The sequence below is a fragment of the Mesoplodon densirostris genome, chromosome 6, assembly GCF_025265405.1.
Source record: "Mesoplodon densirostris isolate mMesDen1 chromosome 6, mMesDen1 primary haplotype, whole genome shotgun sequence".
Taxonomy (NCBI): domain Eukaryota; kingdom Metazoa; phylum Chordata; class Mammalia; order Artiodactyla; family Ziphiidae; genus Mesoplodon; species Mesoplodon densirostris.
The window spans coordinates 10,978,714-10,997,071 of NC_082666.1; the positions used below are offsets into that span (position 1 = coordinate 10,978,714).

At 44.1% G+C, this 18,358-nt stretch overlaps 1 protein-coding gene across 1 annotated transcript in view; it reads left to right on the top strand.

The window, feature by feature from the left end:
• The first annotated feature begins 6,485 nt into the window (after positions 1–6,485).
• Positions 6,486–18,358, top strand: part of PSMB7 (proteasome 20S subunit beta 7) — a 57,774-nt gene continuing 45,901 nt past the window's right edge. Inside the window, exons 1-5 of the mRNA XM_060100770.1 lie at positions 6,486–6,592; positions 7,022–7,115; positions 8,116–8,213; positions 9,670–9,810; positions 15,563–15,678. Coding sequence (XP_059956753.1) covers positions 6,531–6,592; positions 7,022–7,115; positions 8,116–8,213; positions 9,670–9,810; positions 15,563–15,678 — 511 coding nt within the window. The 5' untranslated portion in view covers positions 6,486–6,530. The remainder of the gene's footprint in view (positions 6,593–7,021; positions 7,116–8,115; positions 8,214–9,669; positions 9,811–15,562; positions 15,679–18,358) is intronic.

An 18,358-nucleotide genomic window follows, 5' to 3' on the forward strand; every position in this document is an offset into this window, starting at 1 on the left:
TTCTCCCTCCGTCTCCAGCCCCCTTTCCCCATCTTGGCGGCTATGACATCATTCTCCCCAGTCCCTGCCTGCCTCCCAGCCTGCTGCTTCTCTCCATCCTTTGCCCGCCCCTCATCCTTACCTGCATGGCGAACATTACCGTTCCTGGCCTCTGTCCCTGGCTCCCTTCTCTCCCTCTGCCCACTCTCCTGAAGCATCTCATTCACACTCGGGACTTACACAGCCTTCTCCCTGCTGTCCTGCACTGCTCTCCCCAGCCCAGACCTCCAGTGCAGCATATCCCACAGGGACCCGTGTGGACCTTCCCACCACCATCCATCCTGCCACCCGAGTCAGACCCCCAAGAACATCAACTCCTCCTTTTCCCTGCTCCTCGAATCTAACCTCTGACCACATCCTGTTTGACCTTCTGTAATATTTCTTGAGTAACACCGCCCTCGTTCAGACCCTCTTTCCCTCCTCCCTGGTCCATGTCTGTAGTTCCCTCCCGGATTGCGTGTTTCCAGAGTCTCCCTGTCCATTCCATCCTTGGCCAGCTGCCAGGTTGATTTTCACAACACACTGATGTGAGGTCCTGCCTGCCTTGGTCCCTGCCGAGTTTCCAGCTTCCCACTCCCTCCCATTTAATGCTGTCCAACATGCTTCCACGTGTCTGCTCAGACTCTCCTTCTGGAGCACCCATTCTCTCCTGCAACTCCAGCCAGGCAACTCCTACTCATCTTTTTAGTTTTGTTTACAATCCCATGTTTTCTTAAAAGCTCCCCTTGGGGAGCTGTCCTCTTTCTCTCCTTTGAGCCTCTTTGTACCCTGTGCAATTTCCATCAGAACCTCTGGTCCTTTAGCTTTCTTACATTTATTCCTGTATCCATTTCCCTTGAGGGCAGAGTCTTTGTGTTCCTGAGCCCAGCACAGTGCCAGACACAGAACTGGAGTTTGTTTAAAGGATGCCTGGATGAATGAATGAATGAATGAATGGGATAGCATTTGCCTCACTGTGGGAGGGCGTGGCAGGTCTAGCCCATGGTGAAGATGTGGAGCTAGATGTGCCTGGGAGGCATCCGGTGTCCATATTCAGAGGCTTGGCTTGAGGAAGCATCTTTCAGCTGTGGTCCAGCAACCTTCAGGGCACCTTGTTTTGGGTGACACACTCTGCTCAAACTCCCTTTGTCAAGTGGGAATCCCATTCTTCCAAGAGAGGTCACATTGCTTCTCTGCCTACACGCCTCCCATGGCTCCCCAGTGCCCTCTGGACAGGCCCAGATTCTGAGCCAGCCTACAAAGTCCTTCATAATGGGACGTATTCTCGTGATTTCCTTGTGACTTGCATACGTCCCAGATGGGAAGAAGGGAAGGATGCCCATTCTTGCTCACCATTAGCTGGGTGGGCGAACTCATGGCTCATCTCATCTGCTGGGGTTAAGTAGTTAAACTCCCACCTCAGGCCTCACTTGCAATGATTGTGGTTCAGTGGGTCTCGGCAGGGTCCCAGAATCTGCTAAGTGCCCCAGCAGAGTCTGGAGAGGGTGGGGGGAATTCACATTCGATGCTGCCATGTGTCTGCCATACCCTCCCACTGGAGCTGTGTTTCTGTGGCCTGTGCAGCAACACTTGGCACTTGGATGTTGTGCCAGCGCCCTGGAGCCGGGAGTAGCTGCTCTAATTCATGCAAAGGAAGGCGCCCAGGTTTGCCCTGTCTATTTATAGCTTATTTATGAAGAAGGAAAAACAAGGGCCCAGTTGCCTTAGCAACCGGGAGCATCATGGGCTGCTTTCCCTGCAATGGGAAGATGGCCAAGTCTCCTTGTGGGGGGCACCCCCGGATGTGTGTGTATCCTGATAGAGGATGGGGGTGAGCCTTCCAGGGCCCATCCCACGCTGGGCTCCTAGCAGCCTGCAGGTTGGGGGAGGGTGCTTGCCAGGGCCTTGGAAAATCCAGGCTGGAGCAGGGGCCATGCACAGCTGAACCCTCCATATGGGATGCACCCTCTGGTCTCCTGGCCTCAGTGCTAACTCCCGTCCTCCGGGTGTCTACCCAGCTGCCTCAGGCTCTCTTGGGAGCCGTTTCCTGGCTGTGCTCTGGTATGTGTCACTTAGGGCACTTAGCACAGTGAACTGGAGGTGCAGTTCCCAGACCAGCGCCCCTCAAGACTATGATGTGGCACAGAGCCTGGCGCCAAGGAAGGGTTTAATAAATACTGAATGAATGAATGGATGAACGAATGAATGAATAAAATGCTTTACAGTTTACATTGCATGTTCTTATTTGGTATGCCCAAGGCAAGAGAAACATTGTAATGTGCTCTCATTCTATAGCAGAGGAAACAGATGAGAGATGAAGAGACCAGCCTCCAATCACACAGCTGGGAACTAGCTGAGTTTGCCTTGCTTTTGTTCTGGCAAACCCCCGGGAACATAGGAGCTTGGGTTCCAGCTGGACTATAATTGCCAGGGGTCAGGGAAGTGGAGCTGTGTCTGGCCTGGGGCTGGGAGGCACGTGGTTTGAACTGTGGCTCTGCCACTTAGCTGTGTGCCATTTATCACCCTGAGCCAGTGTTCACTTCTCGGGGCCTCAGTTGCCTCATCTGTAAAGTGGGGCAGTGATACTTGGTCTTCAGGGACTGCCAGCTCCCTGAGGGCAGCACTGTGTCTGTCTCTTGATCATCTGTCTTCTGTATTGGCACATTCTAGGTGCTTAGGGTGACCATGCGGCCCTGTATATAAAGTGGTTAGAACAGGTTGTGGGGGGCATGCAGGGAATGTTGGTTGTTACTATATTATTAGGAAACTGAGACCCAGAGAGTCTGATGGCTCCCCTGAGGTCACACAGCCAGATCCAGAGCAGAAGTGGTAGCTTTACTAGTCAGTCAGTTTTGGTGGCACTGCCAGGGATTAAGTGGGACTGTGTCCAGGCCCAGGTTCTAGACTGGGCTGCAGTCCAGGGAGCTGCAGTCCCAGGGGGCAGCAGTCATGTTGGACAGGGAGGCCGAAGCAGGGCCTCTGGGTGCTGGGGATCTAGGGCTGCCCTCCCTACAGCCCTGACCCAGGCTGAGTGGAGTTTCTAGGGCCTTGGACTGCACGCCTCAGGGGCCTGGAAGCTCTCTGTCGCCCTCTGCTGGCTCCAGCTGCCTCTGCTGGGCCACCTCTAGAAGCCACAAGACAGACAGTGCCACCACCTCAGCTCATCTGGGTGTGAAAACCATACCAAAGAGACCCAGTTAGGAAGAGAAATGCCCCGGGACAAACTGAGATCACAAATCATTTCCACATCCTTCCCTGGCTCCTCCAGCTGGACACAGACGCCTTGCCACTGTCCTCTGGGGGCTGCAGGCTGCTGTGTTTCCCTTTGCTGCAGCCGCATCAGATTCATCACTGTTTCCTGAAAACAAATCGTGTCAGGGCTTTTTGTTTGGTTTTGTTTGCTCCATACCCCAGGACTTCGCCTGTGTGTCCGTCCCCCCTGTCTTCTCACCCCACGAGCTCACACTCTGTCCTTCTGAGCCTCTTGGCTTCTGCAGCAACCCTCCTCCACCCAGCCTTGGCATACCAGGCTGTGAGTCTTTCTGGGGTCTTCTCTCCTCCCTCGGACTGTGAACTCATGAGGTGTATTCATTTCTTAGAGCTGCTGTAACAAAGTACCACAAACTGGGTGGCTTAAATAACAGAAACAACAGAAACATTGTCAGGAATTCCCTGGCAGTCCAGTGGTTAAGACTTCGCACTTTCACTGCTGAGGGCCCAGGTTCAGTCCCTGGTTGGGGAACTAAGATGCTGCAAGCTGCACAGCATGGCAAAAAAAAAAAAAAGAAAAAAGAAACTTATTGTCTCTCAGTTATGAAGGCTAGAAGTCTGAAAGCAAGGTGTTGGTGTTGGCAGGGTAGGTTCCTTCTGAGGGCTGTTCCAGGCCTCTGGCCTAGCTTCTGGTAGTTTGCTGCCAATCTCTGACATTCCTTGGCTTAATCTCTGCTGTCACGTTCACATGATGTTCTCCCTGTGTGAACATCTGTCTGTAAATTTCCCCTTTGAAAAGGACCTCAATCGTGCTGGATTAAGATCTACCCTAATGACCTCATTTTCACTTGATTACCTCTGTCAAGGCCCTATCTTCAAATAAGGTCACATCCTGAGGTACTGGGGCTTGGGACTTCAACATGTCAGCTTTGGAGGGGGGGACACAATTCAATCCACAACATGAGCAGAGGAACTCCATCTGGTTCACCTGTGTGTTCATTCCCTCAAAGCTGAGCCCAGAGCAGGCGTGAGTGTGATGAACATTGTGAAAGCAGCCCTTCATTCTATCGTTATTTACTGACCCTCACGGCATCCGGGGCACGTTGAATTATGACCGGTCCTGTCTAGGTCTTATGGAGTCGAGCCTCTCTCATCAGGAAGTGGACATCTCTAGAACAGAGCCCGTCTTTTTACTTTTCACATTCACCAAAGCAGCAACTTGGTGACACTGGAGACACTCAAACCTCTTCATCAGTAGATTCCTGTGGGGGTGGGTGGTGAGGCCACATTCTCCTATGTCGCACAGAAGACCCAGAGAAGTAATGAAAAGGAATTGAACCTTTGACAAATATTTATTGAACACGTAGTTGTGACAGGCACGGTTCTGGGTGATTGGGATGCCATTCATTCATTCATTCATTCATTCCTAGAAACAAGCTTGACACATAGTAGGTGCTGAGCAAATAATTTCATTACATAATGGAGTCATTTAAGTATTTGCTGAATGAATAAATTAATTCAGCCCACAATTATTGCTGCTGTGATCTACTTGCTATGTAAGTTTGAGCAAGTTACTTTACGTCAATGAACCTTAATTTCCATCAGTAAAGTGAGTTGAATTACATAGCTACCTTTGAGGCTTGTTGGCAGGATGAAATGAATGTGCCATTAACAATAACAGCTATTTATGGAGAAGTTCTACATGCCAGGATAAATGCTCTCCACATACAATTTTCTTTTTTCTTTTTTAATTTAATTAATTAATTTATTTTTGGCTGTGTTGGGTCTTCGCTGCTGTGTGTGGGCTTTCCCTAGTTGTGGTGAGCAGGGGCTACTCTTCGTTGCGGTGCGCGGGCTTCTCATTGTGGTGGCTTCTCTTGTTGCAGAGCACGGGCTCTAGGCACACAGGCTTCAGTAGTTGTGGCGCACGGGCTTAGTTGCTCCGTGGCATGTGGGATCTTCCTGGACCAGGGATCGAACCCGTATCCCATGCACTGGAAGGTGGATTCTTAACCACTGCGCCACCAGGGAAGTCCTCCACATACAATTTTCAATTTTCACAGCAGCTTTTTAAAAAGTGAAATTAACATAACAAAAATTTCACCATTTCAAAATGTGCAGGGCAGTAGTGGCTTTTAGTATATTCACAATGTTGTGTGACCATTACAACTACCTAATTTCAGAACATTTTCATCATCCCCAAAAGAGACTCTGTATCCATTAGTCACTCCCCTTTCTTTCCTTCCCCCCAATCTCCCAATAACCACTAATCTACTTTCTGGCTGTATGGATTGGTTTAGTAAGGACATTTCATAGAAATGGAACCATACTATTTGTGGCTTTTTGTGCCTGGCTTCTTTCACTTAGCACAGTGTTCTAAGTTCATCCCTGTTGTAGCATGTGTCAATGCTTCATTCCTTTTTACAGCTGAATGGTATTCTGTTGCATGGATGTACCACATTTTGCTTATCCATTCCTCAAGTTGATGGACATTTGGGTTGTTTCCATTATTTGGCTATTATGAGTAATGCTGCTATAAATATTTGTGTACAGGTTTTTGTGAACAACTGTTTCCAATTCTCTTCGGTATATAGGTAAGAGACAATTGCTGGGTCTATGTTTAATTTTGGGAGGAACTGCCAAATTATTTTCTGGAGCAGCTGCACCATTTCACATTCCCAGCAGCCACGTATGAGGGTTCCACTTTCTCCACATCCCAGCCAACACTTGTTATTTTCTGTCTTTTTGATTATAGCCATCTTCGTGGGTGTGCAATGGTATTGCGCTGTGGTTTTGATTTGCATGTCTCTAACGACTAATGATGTTGAACAGCTTTTTTTTACAGGCTTCTTGTTCATTTCACAGCAGCCTTTTGAGGCAGCTATTATCCCCATTTGACCGCAGAGGAAACAAAATCAGACAGTTGAGAGGACTTGCTCATTGCAAGGAGGTGGTGGAGCTGTGCCTGGAACTTCATTGTCTCTGTCTCTGAAGCTCCATGTAGTCGAATTAGCAGTAGAAACCGCTCTGGTCTGGTGGGCAGGAGGCCTGGTCTCTGGTGTGCCCACCTTGGGTAGTCCTTTTCCCCCCCGCTTCTCCGGGTGTCAGTTTCTCCTCCTCGCCACTTGGGGCGCTATACTCCAAACATCTCCAGGCTCCTCTAGGAGCCCCTAACTCGAAGATCCATCACCCTAGCGCGGAGTTTCCTCCGCCCCTTCAGCCCTAGGTCGCCGGCGGCGCCGGAAGTGCTTGGCTCTTTTCGTTTGCTCCCGCCCCCGGCCCGGAATTACTTTTTCGGGAAGATGGCGGCTGTGTCAGTGTATGAGCCACCGGTTGGAGGTTTCTCTTTCGAAAACTGCCGCAGGTATGGTCATGTCCCGGGCCCGGTTCAGGGCGGGAGTGGGAATGCGGTGCCGGGGTCAGAGTTGGGTTGCTGTCTGAGCCGGGAAGTCTGAACGAATGGTGGAGGGCGGGCCCCGCGGCCCGCGGCACTTGTGACTCAGGGGAATTAGGGCCTGAGCGTGTTTCTCCTGAGGCCGGGTCGGCTTTTCCACTTCCCCAGCGCACCGGGACACCCTGCATCTCCGGGGTGGTGGTGCGGACCCTCTCAGACGCTCCTTTCGCAAAAAAGCGGGACAGTGGTCCTGCTGTTGGGAGGAGCCAGTGAAACAGATGGGCTTGAAAGCAAATGCTAGTAGTTTTTCCTTCTCCCGAGTTCCCTATTAGAAACTCTTTGTGCCATTGCCGCGCAATGTGGTGCCTTTCAACGCTTTATTCTCTCATTTGCTCTCAGAAATGCCATCTTGGAAGCCGATTTTGCAAAGAAAGGATCCAGGCTTCCAATGGCCCGGAAAACTGGGACAACTATCGCAGGGGTGGTCTATAAGGTAAGCCGGGACAGGCTGAGAGCAGCAGTGTCAGCTAATTTCAGGAACCAGGCCCCTTGGCCTCTTTTACTTCTCTGGGCTGTGTGAGGAAGGGCACATCTTACAGAGTACTACATCAGGAAAAGCTCCTTTAGGAGAGACTATGTCAGTTTTGTGCACTTATCGGCAGTTTATATTCTTTGCTCACTGCAGTTTTCGACAGGAAGCCAGTTTTCTGTCTTAAGTTACTACTTTAGGAAGCAGGATGATGTAGTGGGAGAAAACAAAAACGTTTAACCATTTAGCTTTTTTGCTGCCTCTAACTTGGTGGGCAGGTCCCTTTCCTTCTCACAGCCTCACTTTCTAATCCATCAGGTGGACATAATAACTCCTGATTTAAATTGTTGTAAGGGTCAAAAGAGATAACTGGTTATTGTTGTTAAAGGTAAAGAGTGACATCTTTTAAAAAGAAATTGAGGGGCTTCCCTGGTGGCGCAGTGGTTGAGAGTCCGCCTGCCGATGCAGGGGATACGGGTTCGTGCCCCGGGCCGGGAAGATCCCATATGCCGCGGAGCGGCTGGGCCCGTGAGCCATGGCCGCTGGGCCTGCACGTCCGGAGCCTGTGCTCCGCAACGGGAGAGGCCACAACAGTGAGAGGCCCGCGTACCGCAAAAAAAAAAAAAAAAAGAAATTGACAGACGTGGCTATTTTAATGGAAAGGTTTCTGCATCTTAATCCAGACTTTTCTGATATTGGCTCTGTGATTTGTAAGAAATTCAGTGAATCTCTGAGCCTCATTTGAAAACAGGAATGATAGTTCCTACTGCCTACTGAGGGTTCAACCAGTAATGTTTATTAATAAGCTTTTTGTTGAATGCCGAAAGTATAGCACAATATTTCAGTGCGAGGCGGGGTGGTTGGGGGAGCAGGGGATGGTCAACATTGTTTTTCCTAAACTAGAGTAGAGAACTGTGGTTTGTATGTGTGAAGTTGTTTTAAAGTATATATTTCTTAAAAATAGGATGGCATAGTTCTTGGAGCAGATACAAGGGCAACTGAAGGAATGGTTGTTGCTGACAAGAACTGTTCAAAAATACACTTCATATCTCCTAACATTTAGTAAGTATTGATTAGTTTGAATAACTCATTTTTAAACATGTCGGGGGTAAAATTGAATTTACTCTTTCTCTCTAAAACCTGTTGTTCAGCCTGTATTTTCTTTCTGTCTCCCTTAAATGGCATTTCCATCCATCTGAGCTAGCCATCCTCAAGTCCTCTTTTTTATTTTAAAAAATATGTATTTATTTATTTATTTGGCTGTGCTGGGTCTTAGTTGTGGCACCCTGACGCGTGCGGGATCTTTAGCTGCAGCGTGCGGGATCTTCTAGTTGCGGCATGCAGGCTCATAGTTTCAGCATGCGGGATCTAGTTTCCTGACCAGGGATCAAACCCAGGCCCCCTGCATTGGGAGCACAGAGTCTTAACTGCTGGACCACCAGGGAAGTCCCTCAAGTCCTCTTTTTGCTTTAGTCTTCAGTTCATTTGGTACCCAGTTCTGCCTTCTGTGTGCCTTTTGAATCCACTCCCTTCTCTCCTTCCCTCTACCAAGGCCTTACCTCGGATTCTTTTTTCTCAGCTGGATTATTGCAGTTGTCATTTAAATGGTCTCTCTGCCTTTGGCCTTTTCTTTATCTGTATTGTTCACGCTTCTGTCATATTGGGTTTTGTAAAACACAGATCAAATTATGTCCCTTTCCTGTTTAAAAACTTTTCAAGAGATTTTTCACATTTCCACACTGTTTTCAGGGTAAAATTGAAACTAGCATGATATTCAAGGTCTTGTACAATTTCACAGAAAGCTTACCTTTTCATCCTATTTAGCTGCTGTCAGTCTATGTTCCAGTTATACTTGGGCTGTCCCTATTTCCCTCATGTCCCTGTTCTCCGCATGTCCAAGCTGTTTTACCCTTGCTTTTGCTAGCCCGTCTGCTTAGAAATGCCCTTTCTTCTTCTCTGTATAGTGTTTTTATTCTGTCCTTCCAAATTCAGCTCAAATGAAACCTCTTCTCAAAGATGAGAGTTAACAGCTCTCTCCTCCAATTTCCTACAGCATTTTCTACCTGTGCTACTATATTGTATTATATGTCTGCTCCACTCAAGTTTGAAATCAAGTGCTATTACTGTGTCATATTTTCTTCATTCTCAGCACTTTGGAATGACTGGTATCTAGTACTAAATACTTGGTAAATGTAAATTGCAAGGCTTTTAACATTCCTTGCTCTTTTGTACAACTTGGATATTTTCTAGGATCAGTAAAATGCACACTCTGTTCAGAACATAGAAACTAATGATTTGAAATATTCCACTGGGCTACAGAAAATATATTTGCATATAATTAGATGTGCATTCTTAATTTTATGTTTGTTTAAGCTTGGTTAGAGCAGTTACAGTGCAGGTATACTCCAAAACATCTCTCTATGTCCCTGAACTTTGTGGAAGTTTTCCAAGAAGCTCCACTTCTAATTGAGCCCTTTGGTAAGTAAATTTCAGCTACGTTTCTAATTGTATTTTTTAGTTGTTGTGGTGCTGGGACAGCTGCGGACACAGACATGACAACCCAGCTCATTTCTTCCAACTTGGAGCTCCACTCTCTTTCCACTGGCCGCCTTCCCAGAGTTGTGACGGCCAATCGGATGCTGAAGCAGATGCTTTTCAGGTAAGGTTCCAGGATGGGGATTTCTGTAGTATTTTTTTCTCATGTCTTAGATTTTTCAGCCAAGGGAAGCCTGGAAGCTCGAGAAAAGGCATTAAGAAATACACATTTTATTCTAGAAATCAATTGTTACTAAAAAGACACTCTAATTTCATAAGGCTTTTGATAATGTATTTGAATTTATGGGGTCTGGGTTTTTTTTTTTTTTTTTTTTCATGAATGAATCACATGTGACCAATTGAGTCATTTCCTGAGGCTTAGGGTATTGCTGGATAAAAACTTTTTTGTTCATAGTAAGAAAGAGCTGGAAGGAACCTTTGAGTTCTTCTTGTGAACACACACAAGCACAAATGATGGTTTTTTCTCCCTTTTTTAGGGGCAAGATAACAGTGAAATGAAAAGTGATTATTTGTAGTTGGCTGTAAGTGGGTAGAATAGCGTTACTATTAACCAACATTTACTTGTTTGTGCCAGGCCCTGTGCTGAGTGCTTTATGCATGATCTCACTTTATCCCTTTAACTCTGAGATAGGGGCTATTAACATCTCTAATTTGTAAGTGAACAAACTGAGGCTTAAAGAGATGCATTCGTTTGCCTCACCAGACTTCACTCCCTGCTGACTCCCAGAGTTCCTCTTAGCAGTTCTGTTTCTCTTTAGTCCTTAACGACCACATCATCACCTTGTGTTTGTATAGGTCCAGACAGTTTTCACATTTTAAGTCCATTTTCTCATTTGCCCCTCGTAAAGAGAAGAGAAGCAATGTAGTATAGTGGAAATAGCCTGGACATTTAGTCTTGGGTTGGAATCCTGGCTTCTTTTGTGACCTACCTTAGCGTTAACAGATTCTCTCCTCTCTCCTTCCTTATAGAATGTGTATCATGATACCTTTTTAAAATTTTTTAAAAAGTTGGTCAGAGTCCTTTATTCTGGTCCTCATCAATCATTAAGCAACCTACACAAGACATTTTCTTTATCTCTGTCCCAAGTGGTAGCAGCTGCATCCAGGCCTATGAGAGTTAAAGGGGAGCCGGAACAGAAGGCAAAGGTTGTAAGCTGGCAGCTCACAGGCCGTATTCAGCTTGTAAAGAAATTTCATTTGACTCACATAGTGTTTTAAAAAAAATAGTGGCAAATAATTATAAATTGGGAGCTTTGAATTTAAAATATGGATTTCCAGCTTCTTCTGATAAAAGATCATAAAGCAGGCGGTATGTGGGACTGAGTGGCCGTTGTTGCCTTTGGAAGTGGGAGCATGTGTTCTGGCCTGTCAGTCCTTGCGTGGCTCACTTCTCTGTTTCCTGCCTGGCCCTTGCCTTCCTGTGAATTTGCAGGTCTTCGTCTACAAGTGTAGCATGGCCCCTTGGCTCTCAGGAAGTGGATATGAGGTTTAATATAGCTGTGCAGCAAGGCCGGTAGACTAGTTCCCATTTTACAGCAGAGGATACCAGGGTTTATGAGTCATATGGGCAGGAAGCCTAGTCCATATCTACCCAATTCCTACTCTGGCTGTACTGAGCCTTTATGTCAGTGATTTCCATTTATTTATGTACATAATCATCATCCTAATCCTGGAGAATTACCACCTATCAAATAAATTCTTCCAGTGCAGTGTGAGAACTTGTTAAAGCACATCTGTTGTCAAGATAACTGAAGCCATTTGTGATTTTGATTTTAAATGTAAAGCTCCCTCTGGTGGTTTGTGTGGTGCATTACATTTAAAACAATTTTTAAACATAAAATTGCAGTAAATATTTCAAGATTGCTTGCAGTGTCATTTAGCATTTAGCTAAATCTAGCAGATGTTTCTGTTAATCTCTTTAGAATGTTTCAGGAATTCTAAATTCTCTTTTTTCAGTGTTTTATTATCTTTAGTTTAACATACATTGTAAAAGTTAAATTTTATCAAAGTTTTGAGAAGAACACAAAAATTTAAACCAGGATAATTATGGTTCTTTATGTCTTTTGACATTTTTGTTGAGTTACGTAAAGTGGGTCACTAGTATAAGAGAAAAAAGCATAGGATTTGACTTTAGAACTTTGTTTCAGATCCTGTCTACAGTGCTTACATTTGTGTAACTTTGGGCTGTTCACCTCACCCTTCTTATCCTGTTTCTTCCTCAGTAAAATGGGGATAATAGTTCTGTCTCTCTAACTTTTGGGGAGGAAATGAATAAAGAAACAAGGCTTATGCAGTGCCTAGTACAGGGCCTGATACATAGTTAGATCCTCATTCAGAGGCTGAAAAAAGAATACAAGGTGTACTCTTGCTGTTTTCTTCCCCCTGAATAATCTATTTCCTTGTATGTGAATAAGTGAGAAAAGAGGATTTGATAAACAGAAGTGGACGTCTTTTTCCTTACTTAAGCAGTACTTTTATTTTACTTCTGTGGTGGCTATAGGTAGAAGATATCTGTGATACTTGTTCCTTCTGCGCATGGAGCCTTCTTGTTGAGTCTAGCAGAAATCTTTGATATACTATTCTGTATTCTGGAAACTATTTGAATATGTAGAGGCTTTAAAATTTTATTTTATTGTAATTTTTTTCCTTACAAAAGTACTATATATTCATTGTAGAAAATTCTGAAACTACTGTAAAGCTCAAAGAAAAAATAGGCGAGAATCACATTTTGGCTGGTTGTATATACTCCTAGACTTTTAAATTTATTTATTCGTTCGTTCATTCACTTGATCATCCCTTCCTCCCTTCCTTCAGTATTATAAGTGCATGTTCACAGTAAAAAAGCTAGAAGATATAGATAAAAAAATATAGAAATTATCTGAATTTCTACCACCCATAAGCAGTCGGTGCTAACAGATTATGGTACACTCTTCAGGGTTTTTCCTATGTTTAATAATACATATTTTGTTCTGTAAAAATGGGATCATAGTTGTGCTTTCTATCCCATATTGTAACCTAATCTTTTCACCTACCAGTGCCTCTTCAATAGTTTCCATGTTGGAGTATTTCAAAAAGAAAACCTTTTTATAAGTTATTATAAAAGTAAGGTACGATCATTGTAAAAAATTCAGACACTATAGAAATGTGAAAAGAAGCAAGTAGATTTCAGCTGACACTCTGCCACTTAAGCACATACACTGTGAATCTTTGAGATCTATTTTCTTAGACCTTTTATACTAGGCATGTATACTCATGCATGTATTTGCAAAAATGGAATCCTGCTATATGTGTTGTTTTGTAACTGACCCTGTTCACATAACAGTATATTGTGAATATTGTTCCCATCAGTAGACGAGCTCGGCATCCAGAGGTTTTACCTTGAGCCCGTGGAGGACTTCTGGAGACCTGTAACTCTCCTGAAATAGAGAAAAATTTGTGTGTGTACCCTTGTTATGGGCGAGGGTTCCACAATTTTAATCATTTTTTCCGTGGGGTCTGTGCCCCCAAAAGTTTAAGAACCATAGATCGGTATCCTAATTTTTGTTGGATCATAGTAATCTATTTTATTAACCAATTTTTGAAGATTAACAATATTGCTTACTTTAAGGTGTTTAAGGTATTGTAAGGTATTCTGCCGATCCTTTGGAATATAGAATCTTTAGGTACTTGTGTTATTAATTCTTTTTTTTTTTTTTTTTTTTTTTTGCGGTACGCGGGCCTCTCACTGCCGTGGCCTCTCCCGCTGCGGAGCACAGGCTCCGGACGTGCAGGCTCAGCGGCCATGGCTCACGGGCCCAGCCGCTCCGCGGCATATGGGATCCCCCCAGACCGGGGCACGAACCCGCGTCCCCTGCATCGGCAGGCGGACTCTCAACCACTGCGCCACCAGGGAAGCCCTGTTATTAATTCTTTAAGTTATATTCTAAAATAAATTCCTAGAAGTAGAATTGCTGGGTCAAAGGTAGGCACATTTAACATTTTAATATATATTGCCAAAATTGTCCTTGAGTAAGATTACCATTGGTAGTGCATGGAAAATGCAGCATGGTTTTTAACGATTGTGTAGTGTTCCATTGTATAGCTGTATTAGTTTAGCTAATTCTGACTGTTTCCACTTTTTTAGCATCATAAACAGTTACCACAAAAAACATTCTTATGCATTCATTTCTGCGTATTTGTCCTTTTATATCAATAGAATTAGATTCCTGGAAACAGAATTTCTGGATCCATTTTTAAGGATTTCATTGACTTGCCAAAATATCTTAGACTCTTCTAAAGGCATCAAACAGATTATGTTTTAGCTTGGAAGGGAACTAGCTGGTTATTAATTGACTTTAACTAAACAGCGTGTTTGGCAGGCAGTTGATATAGTGGATCAAGCACTGGGCTGGGGTGGGAGTGGTGGATCTGGTGATTCTGGCTTCTCATCCCAGAGCGCTGGGATCTAGTCTTGACCCTTCTGCTAGCTCATGCGGCTAGGGACCAGTTTCTTCCCTTGTCTGGGCCTCTGTTCCCTCTTGAGGCTGCTTTTAAAATCCTTTCCTGCTCTTTATTTTTTCACTTATAAATGGAAGATTTGAAATAATAAATTGGTAATCAAGGGACACGGGAAATATTGGACTCGACCTAGAGCGCTTTCTGATGGGTAGCTATATCTCAGACAGTCTAAAATTATGACTTTGATTGGTTCTTGTGTTATTTATATCAGTTTTAATGATTGTGTCATTAGGCAAATTCAGCATGTGTTGGTTTCATTTTTTTTCCGGAGAGCTAAAGGCTCACAGTGGAGAACTTTAAATCCAGCATGTTTATCTAGCATAGCAGTTCTAATGGTAAAAAATTGAACCAGATACAAGGAAAGCAATCTGTAGAAGCGAAAACCAACTAAGTAGAGGGTCCAAAGGAACAAATACTTGCAGAATTAAACAGAGGTGGGGGTGAGGCGGAAAATGTATTCTTGCCCATGTTCTGAGAGATACAGTTCTAAACTGCGGGCAGGAGCAATGGGTTTTATATAGGCTGTCAGGGAGTTACTTCATTCACTTCCCTGCATGATGAAATACTTCTTTCTTTTACTCAGTATGAGCTCATATCTGTCATAATTTTGTGGATTTATTCAAGGGAAAGGTGTTTTTTGTTTTTTTGGGTTTTTTGCGGTATGCGGGCCTCTCACTGTTGTGGCCTCTCCCATTGCGGGGCACAGGCTCCGGACAGGCTGGCTCAGCGGCCATGGCTCACGGGCCCAGCCGCTCCGCGGCATGTGGCATCTTCCCGGACCAGGGCACGAACCCGTGTCCCCTGCATCGGCAGGCGGACTCTCAACCACTGCGCCACCAGGGAAGCCCGAGGGGAAAGGTGTTTTGACATTAGCTATTTTCCTATGAGGCTATGGTGAGGTTGATAATTTGAACAGCTTTAGTTTAGCAACAACTCACTGTTGACTTGGAAGGGAGCTTATCTGCTAAACACAGAGAGGTATGATGGGAGGGGTGCTGATGACCCTTGGAGTAAGCCAAGCTTGGCTCTGAGGCTTAAAAATGTCTTTGGGTTGGTTTTCTCTTCTCTACAATGAGAATTATAGTGTCTTCTTTTGAAGGGGGTTGTGAGACTAAGTTTATGTAAGGCACATGGAATGCCTCACACAATTTACAGTTTTTATTGGCTGATAGTTGATGTTCAAGTATGTTCGCTCAATTCTCTATTTTTTCCCCTTCAAAACAGTAATTATTTAATGAAGCAGTAGTAGTGTAAGAAAAGCTTTTTATTGTCCGACTTCAAATACAACTTTCGGTTAAGTTATAGTGATGCAATATGGACTCATTTTTGTTTTTTCTTATGCATACTCTGATCACCAGGTATCAAGGTTACATTGGTGCAGCCCTAGTTTTGGGGGGAGTAGATGTTACTGGACCTCACCTCTACAGCATCTATCCTCATGGATCAACTGATAAGTTGCCTTATGTCACCATGGGTGAGTGTAATGTTTCCCTGATGTTTCAGAATCGTCTTATTTACTAAGGTGGTCTCTTAAAGTCGGTTTATTTCCTGATAGAGGACGCAGTGCAGTACAGTGCTTTGATTCCTTCTACAAGTATTATTGAGTTACTCCTAGGGATTAGGCCCTGTTTTATGTACTTGGGATATAGCAGTGAACAAAATTTAGATAAAGATTCTTGCCTGCAGGAAGTTTATTTTTTAGTGGGGGTGGACAGACCATAACAGCAACAATTATAAATATATTTATATGTTAGAAAGAGATAAATAGTAGGAGAAAAAAACAATGCAGGTGATATTATACTTCAGTTATGCAAGATATTACCTTTGTGGGAAACTGAGTCAAGAGTGTACAAAAATGTGATGTATTATTTCTAACATCTGCATGTGAATTTACAATTATCTCAAAACAAAAAGCTAAAAAATATTAATGCAGTGCAAGGGGACTTGAAAAGGTTAAAGTAGGTTCATGAAGAAGGTGAGGTCTGAGTGGATGGGCCTCCCGGGCAGAGGGAAGGCTAGAGTGGAGGCCTCACTGGGGGAATAGGCCTGGTACAGGCAGAGATTTTTTTTTTTTAAGCTAGAGTGACCAGAGTTCCTCTTTGCCGCTTAATCTCTGAGGGATCCTGGGCATATAATTCCTCTCTGAACCTTGATTTCCTTACTTGTGAAATGGTATCAGTAATACCTACCATGCATACCAGGTTATTTATAATGATTGGAAATAATGTGTATAAAGCATCTGGTCCAGTGCCTGGCCTATAAATAGTAGCTACACTTTTTAGATCAGCCTTGTACATTTGTATTTTAGCTCTAAATGCTAGATAAGAGTACTTTTTTTTAAATGACTAAAAAAAGTGATAAAATTATATTTAGAAGAGTTGGGAGTTTTGAATTTAACTTTCATGCTAAATTTCTGAGTGAAGTTGCATATGTCCAGGGACTTCCCTGGTGGTCCAGTGGTTAAGACTTCACCTTCCAGTGCAGCGGTGCGGGTTCTATCCCTGGTCAGGGAGCTAAGATCCCACATGCCTCGCAGCCAAAAAACAAAAACATAAAACAGAAACAATATTGTAACAGATTGAATGAAGACTTTAAAAATGGTCCATATCAAAAATAAATCTTTAAAAAAAGAAAGAAATTGCATTTGTCCAGTAACTTGAACAGGTCATTTGTAGCTGGCATTTTTCCAGCTGTTGTTTTCCTTTTGCATTTTTTGTCTTGGTATCTTGGCTCTGCAGAGCCAGGGATAATGGCTGCCTTGAATAGTTTGGAAATTCCTAGCTTGAGACTTTGCTCTTCCATTCCATGTAATACACAAGCCTCATAAGATTTGTATGCAACAGATGTTCCATGTTTGTGAGAAGAATGATTTGTCCCCAGATACCGTATGGAATAATTATTTTAAAATGAAGATACTTAACTTTAGAATTGCTCTGAATTGCTTTGTTCCATTTTATTTGTTATTTCCATCAAAGTACTGTTTGTTTGTTTGTTTGTTTGTTTGCGGTACGCGGGCCTCTCACTGCTGTGGCCTCTCCCGTTGCGGAGCACAAGCTCCAGACGCGCAGCCTCAGTGGCCGTGGCTCACGGGCCCAGCAGCTCCGCGGCATGTGGGATCTTCCCGGACCGGGGCATGAACCCGTGTCCCCTGCATTGGCAGGCGGTCTCTCAACCACTGCGCCACCAGGGAAGCCCAAAGTACTGTTTTTATTTCCCCCCGTTTGATGCCTTTAAATGGTAGTAAAGGTGGAATAGCCTTTTCTATTAAGTAGTTTCATTTCTTCTATCTATCTATCTATCTATCTATCTATCTATCTATCTATCTATTTATTTATTCATTCATTCATTCATTCATTCATTCATTCATTCTTCTTGCGGTATGTGGGCCTCTCACTGTTGTGGCCTCTCCCGTTGCGGAGCACAGGCTCCGGATGCGCAGGCCCAGCGGCCATGGCTCACGGGCCCAGCCGCTCCGCGGCATATGGGATCCTCCCAGACCGGGGCACGAACCCGTATCCCCTGCATCGGCAGGCGGACTCTTAACCACTGCGCCACCAGGGAGGCCCCTTTTTTTTATTTAAAAAAAAATTACACACTTGCAGGAAAGTAACAAAAATGTACAATGAATAGCACTTTACTCGTGTTTGTCAATTGTTAACATTTTACCACATTTTTGCTCACTCTCTCGTACATTATTGTTATTTTTTGGTGTATGGAACCATTCGAGAGTAAATAGCGGACACCATAACCCTCTATCTCAAGATCCCTTAGGGTGTTCTCTTACATCACCTTGATAAAATCATCAAAATCAGGAAATTTAATATTGATACAAGCCTTTTCATTTTTAAGACGGAAAAATTGAATTGGTTTCTGTTGCTTTTGAACTGTAGTAATTTGTCTTATGAGCATAATCCTGAATTTAGGAAAAGTTGTTGAAAGTGAGTAAAGCAGATTTGTGTCTGCTCATTTCATTCCTGCAACTCCACTTTGTGCTCTGTCCTGGCTGACAGTGATCTTGCTTCCCTCCAAGTCCAATGTGAGTCCTGGGTGATGGCTCCACAGCTTTGATTTTATGGCATACTTCTGCTCAGAAATCATCACTCTCCACAGTCTGGTTTTGCTTTCATAAGAGATTAAGAAAATTAAGAAGAGCA